Source organism: Labeo rohita, unplaced genomic scaffold, assembly GCF_022985175.1.
Source record: "Labeo rohita strain BAU-BD-2019 unplaced genomic scaffold, IGBB_LRoh.1.0 scaffold_84, whole genome shotgun sequence".
Lineage (NCBI taxonomy): Eukaryota > Metazoa > Chordata > Actinopteri > Cypriniformes > Cyprinidae > Labeo > Labeo rohita.
The window spans coordinates 213,723-233,177 of NW_026129788.1; the positions used below are offsets into that span (position 1 = coordinate 213,723).

The 19,455-nt window shown below is 40.1% G+C and overlaps 1 protein-coding gene across 2 annotated transcripts; it reads left to right on the forward strand.

The window, feature by feature from the left end:
• Positions 1-551: 551 nt before the first annotated feature.
• lhfpl2a (LHFPL tetraspan subfamily member 2a) lies at positions 552-18,871 on the forward strand. 2 transcript variants are annotated; one of them, XM_051104881.1, is made up of 3 exons: positions 552-1,132; positions 14,244-14,868; positions 18,169-18,871. In XM_051104881.1, exons 2-3 carry the CDS (start codon positions 14,448-14,450, stop codon positions 18,423-18,425), a joined length of 678 nt encoding a protein of 225 aa, XP_050960838.1. In that variant the 5' UTR covers positions 552-1,132; positions 14,244-14,447; the 3' UTR covers positions 18,426-18,871. The 2 variants fall into 2 exon arrangements, with proteins under 2 accessions (XP_050960838.1, XP_050960839.1); XM_051104882.1 differs by lacking the exon at positions 552-1,132 and adding an exon at positions 12,016-12,134.
• Positions 18,872-19,455: the final 584 nt, after the last annotated feature.

The window sequence follows — 19,455 nt, forward strand, 5'->3', positions numbered from 1 at the left end:
CTAGAAACATGTTAACAACATGCTAATCATGCTAGAAGCAAGTTAACCACATGCTAATCATGTTAGAAACATTCTAGCAACATGCTAATCATGTTAGAAACATGCTAGCAACATACTAATCATGCTAGAAGCAAGTTAACCACATGCTAATCATGTTAAAGCAATAGCAAGCTAAGCATGATGAAAACATGCTAGCAAAATGCCAGTAACAGGCTAATCATGCTAGAAACATGTTAACAACATGCTAATCATGCTAGAAAATGCTAGTCATGTTAGAAACATGCTATCTATCTATCTCTCTATCAGACTGTATTGCCTTCAAAACATTCAAGCTTTAATCTTTAAAACTACTTGAAACTTAAATCTATTTCAGACTGAAAACTGACAAACTTTCAAAAATGTTGAAATCTTTTAAAACTATGTAAAACTTTTTTCAAACTTTCTGGTCAGGCTTTTTCAAGCCAAGTTCAAAGTTGGTCTTGACAAACTTCTTTTAATCTACTTCAGTGGTTTTCACACCTGTCCATGATTCCTGAATCTCCTCCACTGCACATCTTGTGTCTCAGTGAGTCTGACACAGTCACTGCAGGTGTCACAGTCTCCACTGATGAACTGACGAGGTGAATCAGGTGTGATGGATGAGGGAGACACACCACACGTGCAGGGCTGTGGATGCTCCAGGACAGATTTGAGAACCACTGATCTGTCAAACACTGTGTTCTGTAGCTGGAGACACTTCAGTGTGAGAATATGAGAGTCGCGCTGTGTGTGTCTGTGAGCTGATGTGTCCGTTATGTCTCTGTGACGGACGGACAGATGTGATGAAGCAGCTGTTTCTGTCCGCAGATGCGGATCGTTCACAACTCAGCGCCAAACAATGAGCGACCCTCGCGCTGGGGTTGAGCACGCGCGTGCGCGCACAGCTGTGAAGCCGCGTGGAGGCGCCGGTGTGTTGCCGTGGTGACGGTGGCGAGAGAGAGAGAGAGAGAGAGAGAGAAAAGAGAGAGCGAGAGAGGGTGTCGGTGAATGAGTTTGTGAGCTCGCGGACGGTTTAACGGAAACCTTCGTTTTCTGGATGTTTGAAATCACCGACTTTCTTCCGCGAGACCGTCCGGCTGAGGAGCGCGCGAACGTGAGTAGCTTTTGTTCTCGCAGGTTAGGTATAAATTACCTCACATTTATACATTTACCTCACTTTCACCGCACTTTCACCTCAGATTAATGCAAACACAACGGATTCGTTACATTTAGAGCAGCTCGGTGTGGAGACTCCAGTCCGAAAGTTGCTCGTTTGAATCGGTTTTTGGTTTTTTATCGTCGGTGTGTCCAGAACGGAAAGTCGTGGCAGGAGAAACGACGAGTTCCTTCTTTCTCTCCCTCTCTCATTCTCTCATTCCCTCATTCTCTCCTTTCTCTGGATTGAAAGCGTTTTGATTTGCTTTAACGTGATATACCGTGAGATTTACAGCTGCTGTGTCTGATTCGTCTTCGTTTGTTCTTCGGTTAAAAATGTTTTTTTTCTTTCCGTGAGGAGAATCGTTCAGATTTACTCATTCAATCTGCAGCCGAGCCTCATTTACCACAACAAATCACTTTATGTGCTTTATTTCATTCAGAAACACACAATTATATTATCACTGAGTGGAAATTTAAACAATATGAACGAAAACCTCGTCGTTTTATAATGAATCAACGGTACTGTCAAGGTAAAACCGTATGTTGTTGTACATGTACCATGTGAATACCATGGTAAAACAGCGTGAAACTATAGAGGACAGGCATGTGAGTCTTTTCCTTCATTTGTGACCCTGGATCACAAAACCAGTCATAAGGGTCAATTTTTCAAAAGATTTATACATCATCTGAAAGCTGAATATATCAGCTTTCCACTGATGTGTGGTTTGTTATGATGGACAATATTTGGTCGAGATACAACTGTTTGAAAATCTGGAATCTGAGGGTGCAAAAAATCAAAATATTGAGAAAATCGCCTTTAAAGTTGTCCAAATACAGTTCTTAACAATGTATATTACTAATCAAAAATTAAGTTTTCATACATTTACAGTAGGAATTTTACAAAATATCTTAATGGAACATGATCTTTACTTAATTTCTTAATGATTTTTGCCCTAAAAGAAAAATGATAATTTTGACCCATACAATGTATTTTTGGCTATTGCTACAAATAAACCCCAGTGACTTAAGACTGGTTTTGTCGTCCAGGGTCACATTTATCCTCATTGCTGGCTTGGAGAAATAATTAAAGTGTTGGTGAGATTTTATGAATCAAAGCTGTTTTCAGCCATTCACGTCAAATAATTGATGATTATTGTCATTATGTGTTTATGGTGACACATCTGTGTTGTTTTATTTCTGTTATCGTCAGGCAGATAATAGATACTGATTATTTCTCTCTATTTAAATACAGTTCTGCCAGATTATAAAGGCTATAAACAGTATTTCATTCTCTTTGCTGTGCATTCTAAATTTGAAGCCTGATTTTTAATCATATTTTTGTTAAAAAACAAGTGGTGTATTTTTATAATTTTACTCCATCAGGGAATAAACAAAAATAAACAAATAAATATGTGACATTTTGAAGTAGAAAGGCTGTATTTTCTCTTAAAATGTCAATAATCTTTGTTCTTCCAGTAATCCTCCAATAATCTTTATTAACTTTTAAGAATCGTTTTTTAGGACCCAGCTGCGTCCCACAATGCCTTGGGCCCGCAGTCAGATTGACTGATCTGGGCTCAGCGTGATGTCTTTTTTCCTGCGCTGGCCCTTTAAGGTCTGTTTGAGGTTAGCTGGTTTACCAGCGCTCGATCATCAGTGAACGTTCACTTTATGGAAGCTAAGAATAAGAGCGTGGACGGTCCTGCCGCTCTCCGCTCCGACCATAAAAACACAGACGCTTCATTACAGGCCGCTCAAGCCAAGAGAAAACACACGCGTCCGTCTCATGCGCTGCCAACGGGGAGACGCTTTCCTCCGTTCAGAACGAGTGGAAACTCAGAGGCGAGTTTTCCTGCGCTGTTTGTGGGCCGTCAGGTAAACACTGTGTGCTGGATCTCAGACCACACAGTCTGTCTGCGCCCCACTGCTGCGATTCACGATCTGAATGTGTTCGAATCCTGGTGAGCTGCCTACATAGACAGCATTTCAAATCATCATAGACAAAAGCATCGTGCTGATTTTGGCCACATTCTAATGAGACTCTGAACTGACAGTGATTTGCAGTGGCAAAGACATTTTAGAACTAAAATGATTAATTTTTGAACTGCAGTGATTCATTTCTGAACTATAATGATTCATTTTAGAACTGCAGTGATTCATTTCTGAACTATAATGATTCATTTTAGAACGGCAGTGATTCATTTCTGAACTATAATGATTCATTTTAGAACTGCAGTGATTCATTTCTGAACTATAATGATTCATTTTAGAACTGCAGTGATTCACTTCTGAACTATAATGATTCATTTTAGAACTGCAGTGATTCATTTCTAAACTATAATGATTCATTTTAGAACTGCAGTGATTCATTTCTGAACTATAATGATTCATTTTAGAACTGCAGTGATTCACTTCTGAACTATAATGATTCATTTTAGAACTGCAGTGATTTCATTTCTGAATTCGAATGATTTAATTCAGAACTGCAGTGATTAATTTCTTAACTATAATATTTTATTTTTAGAAATGCCAGCAGAACGTTGTTTTTGACGTATAATGATTCGTTTTAGAAATGTATTGATTTATTTTTTTAAACTATAAAGTTTCATTTTTAGAACTGCAGGAATTCATTTCTGATCTATAATGATTCATTTTAGAACTGCAGTCATTTGTTTTTGACGTATAATGATTTGTTTTAGAAATGTATTGATTCATTTTTGATCTATAATGATTCATTTTAGAACTGCAGTGATCAATTTAGAACTGTAATGATTTATTTTACAATTATAGCAGCTCATTTTGCAAGTGTAGCAATTCGTTTTTCAGAATACTTGCGTAGTGATTCATTTTTTAGAGTGCTCAGCATATCGTGTGGTTTTCTACAGTAAGATCATCTGTAACGCGAGCCAGAGTGTGTCTGTGTGTGTGAATGTGAAACCCGAGATAAACGCGGTGTTAAAATGCTAATTGAATGTGTGCTGGAGGTCAAAGGTCAAGCAGACACTGCGGTTTGCAGCACAGCTGCCGACGGAGCTCATCTGCATTGAAACGCTGCTTTCTGATCGTGCGGACGCGTAGGTTTGTGCAGGAGAGTCGCAGGCACACGGTTCAGACCGACGGGAATCTGGATGTGGCCGGTTCTGTTTAAGCGCAGAAGGGCTTTAAATGGGTCACATTACGTGCTGGAGTTTCCATGCAGCGCTCCCAAAAGGAGCATGTTTGATTGAATTAAAACCAGCCGAGCCGCGCTGCCTTCAAATCAAGCCCAGAGCTCTGAGCGCTGGCCGTCACACACACACACACACACAGACACAGAGAGTGAGTATGTGTCCGTCTGATGTCAGGTGACCTGTAGATCATCGTCTTCATTGTGCTGTGTGTGTGTGTGTGTGTGTGTGTGCAGTGAGGCTGGTGTTCGAGGTCTGAGTTATAGTGCAGGTCAGTCATGCACACTGATAAGATTAGTGCTGTAGTAAACCAGTCTCTCGTTCTTATCTCTGTCTCTTGCTCTTAGTGTTTTTCATCTGTGCTGCATCAAACAAATTCCTCCTGCTCTCTGTCTGTCTCTCTGTCTGTCTGTCTCTCTTTGTCTCAGTGTGGTGTGTGTCGTCCTCATGAGCTCACGCTGTGTTTTCTGTGAAAGCAGCGGAGTGTGTTTTAGGACGGAGGAGGTTCAGCTCACCCACCCAAACCCCCGCACATTTCAGGACAGTTGTTGTCTGTCTTTGTTCTCAGGGGACGCTTGTGCTCGGGGCCCCGCAGGAGCCGCCTGTATTATTCATCTCCGCACTGCTGCGGAGCGTTTGTGTTCACTATATTATTCTGTAGTGCAAACACACTCGAGTGTGATCCAGTCACCGTAATGTGATGTGTTAATAAATCACAGCTGTATGCAAATGAGCGGCCGCAGTAGCCAATCACAGCTGTGTTTTCACTATAAGACTGATTTTCATATTTTGGAACTGCACTGACTCATATTAGAATTATTGTGATTCATTTCGAAACTATAGTGATTCATTTGAGAACTGCAGTGATTTTGAAACTATAGCTGTGTGTTTTCATGATAATGTGATTGTGTGTGTTGTGATGCGTGGTTATTATATTATAATAAGAAGAAATATTGTATTTAACAAAAACAAGTTTTGTTAAATTGTTGAAATATTATCATAAATCTACAAGGGACTTTTGCTCAGAGGAACTATTGTATTTCACAGGGTTTGGCAAAACATTGAGGAATTTCAGGACAAATTTGAGTCAGATTTCCTCAGAGGCTCATGCGTGTGAGCTCGGGATGTCTCCCAGTGAAGGTCAGAGGTCGCTGAGAATGCCTGATATTTCTGTGATATTTGTCGCTGGGGTTTGTGGGAATGTTTGGATGATTGTCGAGCAGGAGAGAATGAGCTGGAATCACTGACAGACAGGCGATTTCTCAATAGGTTCAGTAGTTCAGTGTGTCAGTATGGGTGTTTCAACAGGAAGCGCTCTTTTAGGAGACAGGAAGTGCTCTGTAAAGTCTTGTGGCTGTTGTGAATCCATCAGATGAAGATCAGTAACATGTGATCAGATCTAATGAATCCAGTGTTTATGGTTAATATTCCACTCTAATGTGCTGATGTTGTGTGCTTGTAGACACACGAGAGTGTGTGTGTGTGTGTGTGTGTGTGTGTGTGTGTGTGGATCAGACTGAAGCTTCTAAACGGGTTTCCTCCAGAACCTTTGAAGGTCCATCTGGCCAGCAGCTCAGTTCTGCTGTGTGTGTTTGATGTGAGGTTAACGGATGGTGTGTGTGACGTGGGGTTTATTATTCTGGGTTCTCGTAGCGTGTGTCTGTACGATCCGTGAGCTCTCATCAGTCCCACAGTCCTTCTGCTGTCTTCTCCAGGAGAGCATCTGAGTTCTCAGAGACCTTCTGCTGTCTGTAGTTTTGTTCTTCAAATTCTGTGTTTTCCATTAAAATTTATTTGGACTAATTTTTTAATAATTTTTTTAATAATTAAACAATTTTAGCAATAGAATAATAATTTTATTTTCTGTTTTAATTCTATTACATTTTTTCAGAATTTTGTGTTTTATGATTTAATGTAAATTTAATCTGAATTTTATTGTCAAAAGCAGTGGTAATCAATTAGATTGATAAAACTTTAACAGTTTTATCACCCTTTTAAAATGTAATCAAATTAAAAAAGTGTGTGTGTATGCACTAGTCCCTAATGTATCTTTACCTTTGAAATTAATGAATTAATTCGGCATTTACCAAATTCTGTACCATTCTGTTAGAGTTTAGCCCTATTCGCATGATAATTGTTTCTAATGGGGGCATAAGTGATTTTCACCATTTACAGGTGGCAGTCGATGATTTAACTGCCGTCTGAATCCAGTATGTCTGTGTTTTTCTCTCACCACCCTCGTAAAAATTCTAAATTCAATGTTTAATACCTTTTTGACTACTGCTGAACACTGTGTGGTTACTATTGTACGCTGTAATTTGAATGCATATTTATTACAGAAATGCTAGAAAGTGTTTAAAAGAACAATACTTTGTAACTGCTCCACTACAGCGAGTGGGAACAGAAAGAGAAGAAAAGCATGTAAACGTTTGAAATGGGTCTTTACTATGGCAGCGGCAGGTATGCAATTCAATTGTGAAATGCGTATTATATAACTATAGCTAGGGCTGCACGATTATGACAGAAATCAGAATTGTAATTGTGATTGTTAATTACGATTATCACAATTTACTGAATGATGTTTAGAATAGCTTTATACCATTGGTACAAATATAAAAATTAAAACAATGAGAAAAAAACCCTTAAGATAACCTGTAGGAAAAATACACACACACTCTCTTACACACACACATCTTAAGAAAGCAGAATAATGTTAGTGGATTTTGTATTTCTTTTTTTGTAATAAGTATTTTTAATACATTTTACACAATAATAAGATTAAATTTGTAAATAAAATTCATTTTATTAATGGCAGACAATCATGTGACTGGCCACGTGAGCAGCACGTTCCTGGGTTCGTAGGATCACGGAACTCGCTTCTCCACTGTGAATAAATCGCCGTCCGAATCTGTGAGTTTTATCACTGTGGTGATATGTAAATTTATTTTTACGGACATCCGTCTGAGAAACCATTACCATCCAAATAGGGCATTTGACTGTATTCTGTTTATCGTGGGTCTCTAGTAGATGTGAGTGTGAGTCTCGTGTGTGTCAGATGAGTCTCATTAGAGTCAACAGAAATCAACATTATTCCTGGAACTCAGACAGTCGATCCCAGTGTTTGAACTGATAACATGTAAATCTTCAATGCAGTATTGGTCGCTATGGATGAAAGCATCTGCTAAAGTCTGCTGTTCTCATCCAGAAAGATCAGAATGATTGTGTCAGATATAAAAATCTTTACTGATGTTTCTCTCGTAACATGTGATGTGTGTGTGGATGACATGATATAAAGACCTGATGTGTGCAGGTTCTGCTTGTGTTCTGTAATGGACTTGTTAGTTTCCCGTCTGATGATCTTTCGGGGTTCGTGACCCGTGACGTCATTGTGCCGTGAACCGCGGTAATCAGCTCAATTGTCCTCATGTTTGACATGTTACGCCTGACAGGCCGCTGTGTAACGCTGAAGCTTTCAGTCGTCGTGACGTGACGCCTGCTTTGACGTGTTTGTCGGCAGTCACTCATCAAATTTGTATTTGAACATGTGAAAGACGTGTGAAGACCTGAAACATGTCTTGGTCACATAGTCAGGAGTGTTTTGAGCTGAACTGAAGCGATTGTGTGTGAGAGTGTTCAGCGTGTGTTTATGTGATCAGGTGTGTGTCAGTGTTTCCTGTAGGACACAATCATACTGTAAGACGAGGAAGCGGCGTGTCATTAATGAACTGAAAGTCGCCTCAGTCTTTCCCATCAGTCCAGCTGCTGTGCTGTTTAAGGGTCCGTACGGCGTGTGTTTGATGATGTGCCGCGTTTGGACACAATGGGACGCGTGATGTTGTTCAGAGCCCACCTGCCGTCCCGCTGAACGGTGGAAACCCCCTCCATAACAAACACCCTGAAATAGAGGCGCTGAGATCAGATCAGCTCTTCCTCTCTGAGTGTGTGAGGGTTCATTGTAGGTACACACTACTGTCTGTTCACTGCTGTTCTCAACCAGGAGACCTGAGACACGGTCAACGCTCAAGACAGTACTGGAAGACCCTGCAGTCTAAACCGACTGACCCTTTAACACATCTGCTGGAATAGCACTCAATGCATGATGTCAATTTAATGTTATACGTCTTTACTTTTAGTGGAGATTTCACATTTTTATTATCAGTTTAATATAATGAAATTTAAATAATCTTAAGACTTATTGGAGTCCTTTGTAAGTTTGCTGAGGCTTCAGGATGACTTACAAGTATTTTAAGATGATTATATTATAAATATTCATATTTATACTAATAATAATGGGCCGGTTGCATAAAAGGTTTAGACTAGACTTAAAAGTTAGTCAATTTATTCTTTAAGACTGGTCATCATTTTTTAAATTCAGTTACAGAAAAATGTAGATTAGTCTGAGTTGAATCTAAAAAATAAAACTGGTTACCCTTCGGTTAACTGCTAGTTGGTCAAACTAGTACTTAAGACACTGTCTTAACATAGAGGCTAAGTTTATTAACTGGTACAATGTTGTTATTATTACTATAACATCAAGTCATCATCATTATTATTATTAATACAATTATACAATATATTAAAATACATTAAAATAATTCAAGGTAATTAATATGCTTTTTAATTTTTATTTATTTATTTTTTTTTATTACATTTCTTTTTCTTGCAGATGTCTGGAATCACAAAATGATTTGTGGTTAATTGTTAACTGCAACAACTAATTGTTATTTGGCAACTACATCAACACTCCCAGTTTCTGTAAATAAGAAAGTTAAACATAAGCGTCTTTTTAGTCACAATTACAGTAGAAGTTTCAGATGAAAAATCGAATGGTTTATATTGGGCCTTTGAATGTTGTGCTGGACAATGAGTCAAAGTGATTGAGAACAGCTGCTTTAGATGCTCATGTGGTGGATCAGCACAGACTGACGTGATTCTTCATTGTGTGTGTGTAAGTGTGTGTAAGTGTGTTTAATTCTTCATGAAGCTTTTCTAAAACAGACGTCATTAAACCCAGAATCTGTGACGCTCGTTAGTGTAAACCGTTCACTGCTGGTCAGCCGCTTGCTTCATTCTCAAGGATGTTCAGTAAACACAGGGTGTTGATGTGACCCACATCCATCAGCGGGTGACCGTTAAACTCCTCGGCTCCGGTGATGATCCTGATGGACCGTGAGAACAGATGAGCTGACAGTGAATACGGTCAGTAGGTGAGCTGGGCGGCAGATTCAGGTCTCGTGAATGTGTGTGAGTGTGTGTGTGTCCTGCAGCAGGAACAGATTAAACTGACAAACAGTGGTTCTGAACAATAGTGCTGCGGATATCCTCCTCTTGCTGCAGGGGCTGCTGGGAGCTCCAGAGGGTCAGACCGGAGGACTGTCAGAGATCAGGCGCTCAGAGCTGCTCACACACACACACACACACACTTACTGTGTGGCTCCAGCGGGAGTCTCTGCTTCTGCTTGACCACCCACTCAGACGTCTGCTGTTCTCCATCATGTGACCCGAGGAAACCAGGAAGTCGCCTCTTCAGGCTGATTGATCTTCAGCTCCTCACATAAACACTGCAGTGGATGAGTTCAGTATGGAGCACCACTGATCACTACAGTTAGCGTGCAGCACGATAACCACGTCAAAGCATCGTCACATGATCGTCACACACACACTGACCTCAGTTCATTCAGTGAGGGGCGTAAGTGATCGGCACAAATAAATCATTCATCATTCACATCGTTTCAAAGCAGCTTTACAGAAAAATATTCAAAAAATTAAAACACAATGCAGAATTTCTGAAGAAAACCCCCAAAAACTTTCACAAAGCTCTATTATTGTAAAGCGATTAATAAATTAAAATGTTAAAGCTTTAAAGGTAATTAATTGGACATGCTTTTCAAATTAAACAATGGATTAAACCATTGAAGTGGAAAATTAAAATGGAAAACACTGAATAACAAAAAAACAAAGGCCCTAAAATGAAAGTTGTTGATTGTTACATTGTATCCATTACTTGATTTAATTAAATACGCTTTTTTTTTTAACCATTCTTGCAGAGTCCAGAAGGTCTAACATGGAAAAAAAAACAGAATTTGGGAAAAAAAAAAAAAAATTCATAGGTCTTAGTAATGTTTGGCATTATAATCAGACACATTGCATTATGGGATGTAGTGTGTTCTGATTGGCTCATGCAGCACTAATGGCATGTCAGGCAGGACGGGTCTAGCTGCTGTTCTTCATCATGTGACCTTCATCCGGTCTCTCCTGAGGCATTATGGGAGCTGTTCACCTCTCAATCGCAGGTGTTCTCCCAGCTGACCCCGTATGGAATAACAGCGCTCCTGGTTTTCCCACGCCCGCGATCCACTGAGTGAACTAGTGAAGTGTTTAGTGAAGTACTAGCACTTCCTGTGATGACAGCAGGAGAAATCCAAACACACTCTCTGTTTGTGGTTTGTTGTTGTGAATATTAAACGGGTTACACGACACGTTAACGACTGCTTCTGGAAACTCATTCAGTGTGTGTGTGTGTGTGTGTGGTGTGAGGCTGTGGGAATGACGGAGGCGTCTGTGGGGCTCGTGCCGGTGCTGATGATGACATCAGTGAATCACTCTGCTGTTGTGATGTTATGATGAGGTTCTCCTGGTTACTCTCACGCTGAGCCGCGCTGGATTGATTGTGTTTGGCTGTGTTTCATCGCAGACCCTGTGTGTGTGTGTGTGTGTGTGTGTGTTTTTTATCAGCCAATAATCCGCTCAGGGAAGGATTGCCATAGAAACGCTCTGAGTTTGATCCCATGAGTGTTCCTCTCTTCTCATTGTATGTGTGTGTGTGTGTGTGTCATCATAAACATGATCTCACTGAACATGAGGGCCATTTTTCCATGAGGATCACGGCCGTTTGTGCTGGTCAGGAATCATCATTCCAGATGGAGATGATCAGAGTTGATTTGAGCTGATCTCATCTCAGATCTCAGTGTGTGTTCACTACAGGAGTGACTCTGAATCAGTGCAGTGGATTCATGTGAATCTGTTCATACTACAGATGAGCATTAGTTAGTTGTTGGTCTGGTGAAGGATGAATCTCACGCTGTTTTTACACAATGTGCCTTCATATTTCATGCAAAGCTGTGTAACAAGTCGTGTGTTTTATGTTGACAGCGTGTTACTTGAATCATTTTGAAGTTGTGTGGTTAAAGGTTTGTTTTTATTTTTGCTAGTGTGAGGTCTGGTTTAGCGCGGGTCTTTGTTCCAGTGCTCATCAGTGTTTGTGTTGACGTGATTTTCTCTCATCTCCTCTCTGTTTCTCTGTTTCTGTCGTTCCCGTCATTCAGCGGCTCAGTAATCAACATAAATCAGTTCTCGGGTGGGGCGAAACGGTCAATGTGCACACAAACATATAAAATATGACACGTATGCTCAGCGTTTCTCAACCCATGGCGTTATCACAGGAGTTCTGTTCTGATGACGCGGATCTGAATCATGTGATCAGGGTGGAGATCTTGACCCTTGTATTCATATTGTACATTCACAGTTTTATGATGGGATGAAGGATGGGTTGATGAACTTTAGCAGCGTTAGACTTTAGACAGCAGGACTTCATCAGCTCCTGCCAGACTGTGTGTTATTGTAACCCAGATTCAGCTGTAGACGGGCCCCTCGGGGGCGGGGCCTGTAGTGGGCGGGGCCAGAGCAATGGCATCACTGAAGCAGAGCGTCATTCACACAGAGAAGTGAATGAGACGAGACGCTGGGATTGAGTTCATATGACTGCAATGAGTTAATCAGAGCTGAAACCAGGTATTTACCTGAGCGCTTGTGTGTGTGTGTGTGTTTAGTTATATTTGTGAGGGCCAAATGTCCTCTCTTATAAGACAAGCGGCTAGTGAGGACATTTTACGTGTCCTTACTTGTTAAAAAGGCTGATAAATCTGTCAAATCATAATTTTTATTTAAATCTAGTGTTTTGCGTTGGTTTCCGTGAGTGTTTGTTTAGAGTTAAACAGAGAAAAATCATTAACCTGACAGGAAAACAGTAGACGTGAGATGAGCTCCGTGATACTGTATAGTGAAACAAACATGTGACTTTCATTTGTGAAGAACTCAGGATGTATAAAACTGACACACACACACACACACTTGTGAGGTTTTTATCACTCATCAGGCTGCAGTCGGCAGAGGTCAGAGGTCAAGGCCTTTCAGAAGGTCATGTGATCTGAGCATTTGGTTTCAATTTCTCATTTGTGTGTTTCAGACAGAATGAGGCCTTGTGTTTATACCTGCATGGAGACGCTCAGAGTGTGTATGTGTGTGTGTGTGTGTTCAGGAAATCCTTCGTCTCTGTTCTGTTCATCAAGTTGTTTTGTTTCAGTTGATATTGTTAGTTGTGTGTGTGTGTGTGTGTGTGTGTGTGTGTTTATGAGTTGCACACATATGACCATCATTATTTCAAGTTGGTCTTTTTTTCCCCTAAGGATTACTCAAGTCAGTTGCATAAAAGCTCATTTGAGAGCAAACAAAGTTAGTTAGACTAGTTATAAGGGCTGTGTTTATGCAGCTGGCAGCTGGTCATAGTTACTCATTGGAAACTTTGAATGACTGCGTTAGAGACGTGCTGATCACTTCTCATCAGAAAGCACAATTAATACAGCAGTTTATGATTGGATGAACTCGTTAGCCCATTTCCCATCATTCCCTGTGCAGCGCAGCAGTGAGGAATTCACAGATGAAGCGTCGTGTGTTGCTGCAGTGACTCATGGTTGTTCGGCTGGTTAACCCATGACATCATCTACATGTGTTTGTGGTCAGCAGCTGAGTCTCAGAAGAACACAAACACTGATGACAATCACAGCGCAGAATCCGTCCGCATCAACACATCACACTCGCTCTGAGATCTCATCACATCTCAACTGTTTCTCCGAGATCACTGCTGAACCGACTGCAGACGTGTGATTATATTCAGTTCAGTTCAGAAAGCTTTTTTTAGATTGTCAGAAGCACATTTGTGTTACCAAAGCATTAAAACAATAGAAAACAGAAAAAGGTTTAGAACAATTGAAAGTCTGAACACGCAATATGTAAAAAAACACTGAAGTAAAAAATAGATAATAAATTATGATTGTAATTAGGGCTGCACAATTAATCAAATTTCTAATCGTGATTACAATTACAGATGCCACAATTATATAATCGTTCAAAGGCACGATTACAAAAAAAAAAACTGCTTACATTATTATTCTGCTTTCTTAAGAGGTGCGTGTGAGAGAGTGTGTGTATTTTTCCTACAGGTTATCTTAAGATTTTTTTCTCATTGTTTTCATTTTTAAATTTGTACTTTTTTATATTTAAAGAAGAAACAGTATATAAAAATGTGCCATGCAGTTGCTTCAAACAATGGTATAAATCTATTCAAAACATCACTCAATGTAAATTGTGTTAATCGTAATTAATAATCGCAATTACAATTTCAGGGGAATAATCGACAATTATGATTTTGGTCATAATCGTGCAGCACTAATTCTAAAACGAAGATCATGTAACATATAGAGAATGTATTGTTTTTATTCTGAATATTCTAATTTTGTTGTGTTCAGGTGAATATTCTCATTCTTATTTTGCTGATTTTATATCTGGAGCTCTGTTTGCATAGAAACTTGTTTCCACCACAGAATATAACGGTGATTCACAACTTGTGATTTTGTTTCACAGTTGCATTAAAAAATTCAAACTTGAGATAAAAAGTGGCAATTTTTTATGCTGTGATGAAAACAAAAAAATAGAATTATAAAATATAAACTCGCGATTCTGGGAAAGAAAGTCAAAATTGTGAGATTTAAACTCACTGTAAACGAAACTGTTTATTCCAACTTGTTTTTAACTGCTGCATTCATATGTTCTGTCTTCCTGCAGTTGTGTTTGTGAGATGATGGTCAAACTTCCGCACTAAGATGTAGAATCCAGACGAGGAGGAGGAAGAGAGACAGAAAGAGGAAGGAACTCGCGTCTGAACGACACACTGAGAAAAGAGAGAGAGAGACATTTGTTCCAGCCTCTCCGCTCGTCCCACACGACACACCCACAGTTCCCTGTGACCTTCGACCCCAGCCGCGCACCATGTGTCACGTGATCGTGACGTGCCGTTCGATGCTGTGGACGCTGCTGAGCATCGTGGCGGCGTTCAGCGAGCTCATCGCCTTCATGAGCACCGACTGGCTGGTGGGATTCCCGCGGACGCCGGACGCCGTCTTCTCTCCGCACGGGGCCACGGCGGCGGGCGAGGCGTACCGGCCCACGCTGGGCATTTACGGCCGCTGCATCCGGCTGCCCCACCTGCGGCGCGGAGTCCTGTGCGGCCCCTACGCCGTGCACTTCGGAGAGATCGCTAGCGGGTTCTGGCAGGCCACCTCCATCTTCCTCGCGGCCGGGATTCTGCTGCTGTGCGCCGTCGCCTTCATCTCCGTCTTCACCATGTGCTTCCAGAGCATCATGAAGAAAAGCATCTTCAACGTGTGTGGACTCCTGCAGGCCATCGCAGGTGAGACACACACACACACACACTGTGTTCGCTGCAGACTGTGTGCTTATGAGCTCACGATGCATTTTTAGATACTCATCCCATAATGCATTGTATACAATAAAAATGTAAGACTTGACTAAGTTAAAATGACTGTGACAGATCCAGGTACAGTGACAGGCGCTCAAGTGTTTGGCTTCATTAGTGTGAGTGCAGGATGTTGACGATTGGTGTGTTACTGTAGTAGGGCCCTATGAAATCAGTTTTATTTTTTGGCAAATAGATGGGATTTACTAATAAATTTAAACATGGAAGAAATATTGTGTGGTATACATATATTTTTTTTATTCAGCAGTAGTAGTAATTTTTTTTTTTTTTATTCAAGAGTAGTAGTACCATGTACATTCTACTAAATAATAGTAATATAAGACACAATTAGGGCCCTATGAAATCTGTTTTGTTTTTCTCAAATTCCATTTTTTCCGTTTTCATTTTTCTGGATTCCGTTTTTTTTTTTTTTTTTTAAATTTTTAAAAATTTCTGGACTTTTTTTTTAACGATTAAATTACGTTGTATTAATTAAAAAGCATGTCTGATTAATTAAAATCATGAACCTTTGAAAATTTAACATAAATTTATCGAGCTCAATGAAATTTTATTTTTTTCTCACCTTATGTTGTATTGTTATTGTTTTAGCATGTCTGATTATTTGAATGCATAAAAACAACTTTTGTTTATTCTTACAATAGCCTTATGAAATGTTTCCTTTTTTCCCCCTTAGAAATTCTCTGTTGTGTATTTAAATGTTTCTGATTATCAAATGAAGGCATAAAACTAGAGCTGCACGATTATGACAGAAATCATAATTGACGATTATTACCTTGAAATTGTAATTGCGATGATTAATTACAATTATCACAATTTACATTGAATGATGTTTTTAAATAGCTTTGAAGCTAAACTTTTTTTTTTTCATTGTTTGAACCAACTGTATGCCACATTTTTATAGATAAGTGTCATTCCGTGTTAAACTGTAAATTCCGTTTTTATGACTGGATTCTGTGATTCCATCCGTGTTTTCCACATCGCTGAAATCATAGGGTCCTACTGTATAACAGTAACAGTATGCTGTGTGTGTGTGTGTGTGTGTGTAATGGGTTATGTGGGCTGATGAGGTCATTTCATGTGTTTTCCAGAAGATTTCACTGATGTGTGAGTCAGTCTGACCTCTGACCCTGAGGAGAATGAAAGGGATGATGGGTATTTGAGGGAATGCTGTTTGTTGACTCTATGATGACATCATGTAGCTTCTGATGCTGTGTGTGTGTGTGTGAGAGAGTGAGTGAGGTAGCCAGAGAGAGAGAGAGAGAGTGTGTGTGTGTGTGTGTGTGTGTGAGAGTGTGATGGTCAGGTGTGTGTGTGTGTGTGTGCAGCTTTGAGACCTTCAGACCCTCAACAACATGTGGAAAGAATTTATGACCTACTTTCATTTCCTCACATTATAGCAGACCGACACAAACACACACTCACAGTCTTGTGTGTTATTGATAGATAAAGCTGTGATTTAAACCTTGATCTGTGATTGGTCGCTTCATGTGTCAGTCAGACGTCTCTTCTTGTGTAAGTGGGCGGATACTAACTAGATCAGACGTCTGTGAGCTGGTCATGTTCAGCTTGAGGGTGTTGAGCGGTTAGGGATGCATGATATTATCGGACCAATATGGAAATGTCCGTTAATGGCTTTAAATGTAAATATCGCATCAGCCCGATATGAAAAATAATGGTGATATGCCTTGCCGATAAGAGGAAGAAGTCACATGTGCTCAGGGTGTGTTAGCGATTAGATCAAGTCAGCAGTGTCAGGTAGCAGCTCATTCTTGCAGCACAGTTTTGCCTGAATAATGTTTAGATTCACTGTTTTGGATCGTTACATTTAATCTGAGAATGCACATAGGTGTGTGATGGAGTAAACCGTAAGAGCATGTGCAGTGCCTGTTCAGTAAGGAGTTTTAATTCCGTAGGGGGCGCTGTTGGTCTGCTTCTAATAAAATGAAAGTAAAATACACAATCAGTTTCTGATTAAATTAAAGATGTAGCGTACATGAATTTCAAAAAACAAAAAATCAAAAGCATGACCGTTATAAATGAAATAATTTTATATATACTGATTTATTCATTAATGGGTAATGTAAAAAAAAATGTAAACAAATTATGAGCTCTAAAAGATTTTCAGAATTTTTACAACTCTTTTGCTTTAGACCATCTACAAATGTTAAATCTTAAAATAAAATGTTCAGGTTACCACTGCATTTTTCTGGAATCGATATATAGTTTAGTTATTTTTAAAGCTTCTGGGTACTATCATTATAAAAGAACTTCATTATTGTTTATTTAATTCTAACAAATAATTCTTGTTAAAAACTAACCAAAATTAAAAAATTTGCTTATAATTTTTGCACAGGAGAGACTTGGTGTTGTTTCCAAAGGAAATCTATCGGTATCTGCTGTCGGCCAAAATGAGTCTCAAAATATTGGATATATCGGAATCCTTAGCGGTTAGTGCAGCTGAACTGGTTAATCACGCACTCGTGTGACCTCACACCTGATCACATGTGCTGCATTCTACAGGAAGTGACTCCAGTCTGTCCACAGAGACACAGGAAGTGATCGCAACAGGTCTAGTGTTTACTAGCTGGTGTTGAGCTGACAGATGTGATGAGACGATACCCATCACTGCATCACAAACACACCTTGTATGTTTGGTTTCCTGTACAAATGCCTTAATATTCCAAATTCAAAATTCACTCATGAAGTGAAATCAAAGATGGTAATAAGTTTTATGAGAAATAGATCAAAACAAGTTCAAACCTAAAACAAGAGCACATATCTGCCAGGGGCTCAGAAGAAATACAAGCTTCACTCCAAGAGAAAACAAGTTGAGTTGACAGATAGTTCTTCTTGAATGTCCTGGAAAACAAGACAGAAATACTGAGGCAGAAGTTTTGGAGTGTGTGATTCATCAGAACGTCTGCTCGACCGTCTAGCGCTGTTATTTTTGCGAATCCACTCATAAAAATGGAAACTTGCTGTATGGAGTGGATTGTCTTGGAATTGGCAATTAAATCTAAATCAGACAGAGCTGTACAATTCATCACGTGTCTGTGAATGTTAAAGCGCTGAAATCCGCATGTTTTGTCAGTTTGCTCTGCCTGATGCACAGAAAAACACGTGATGCTCGTGATGTTTCTGTAATGATTTGAGAGTTTTACCGCACGTCCTTCGCTCCAACCGCGTGTTAACGTGTCGTCCGTCCGTCCGCAGGTCTGTTCCTGATTCTGGGTCTGATGCTGTATCCCGCCGGCTGGGGTTCAGATAAGGTGCAGCTGTACTGCGGTCCCGACGCGGCGCCCTACCAGCTGGGCCTGTGCTCCATGGGCTGGGCGTTCTACACGGCGCTGGGCGGCACCGTCCTCACCTTCATCTGCGCCGTGTTCTCCGCGCAGGCCGAGATCGCCACGTCCAGCGATAAAGTGCAGGAGGAGATCGAGGAGGGCAAGAGCCTGATCTGTCTGCTGTGAGACGCTCGGTGGGACCGGAACACGCACTGTTCCCTCAGTCAGCCTGTGGATTTGACTTCCTGTGTCTGTTTCTCATGTTTCTCGTGTGCGTCTGATGTAAATATACCTGTATATAATGTAAATATCATCGTGAAGGATCGTGGGTTCTCATCGCCCAGAAACCACTGCGCCGCGGCGCTCGACCTCGTGTGCGAGGAGAGGATTGTGAACGCTGAATCACATCAGTGAGCACGTGCCACAATCACTGACGCTCTTCCAGTGCCAAAATCACACCGTCCTGATGCCTTGAGCCGCCGAACCAGACCTGACACCCACAGAACCAAAGACGTGTGTGTTTGTGTGTGTGTCTATATGTGTGTGTGTGTGTCTGTGTGTGTGTGTGTGTGTCTGCTCTAGTTCACTAGTGTTCACCAACCTCTCTGCCAAATAAAGAAGCCATGACTAAACACAAGCGTCGCCCCACTGTCTGTTTTTCACTTGAACTTCCTGCAAAACACTCTGGAGATCAGTGACCCCTGCAGCACTGGAGGAAGAGTGTGTGTGTGTGAGAGATTCAGGTTAAGTGCTGCTGAAGTTATTTCCAATATAATCCGTGTTCTCTTAGTATTATTTATATACTATTATAATGTTTATTCATATTTCAAATAAGCTTTTTTCTTAGTTTGGTTGACTTGAGAAAGATACACTTATTATTATTATTATCGTCATGATCATCATGCTAGCAACATGCTAGTAACTTGCTAATCATGCTAGAAACATGCCAGCAACAATATTAATGTAATCTATCTAAATTTTCAAACATCAATCTTTTACAGCTGCTTTACGTTTTCCTAATATATATATATACATGTATATATAGTTTTATTATAGTTTCAGATTACTATGAAAACTTATGCCAAATTATAAAAAAAGTTGCAAATTGCTCATTTTTGTTTCACAATTATAACTCCTTTCTCAGAATTGCAAGATCAGAACTCAGAATTCCAACTTCCTTCACAAATCTGTTTTTTGTTTCCACCGTGGAATAAAA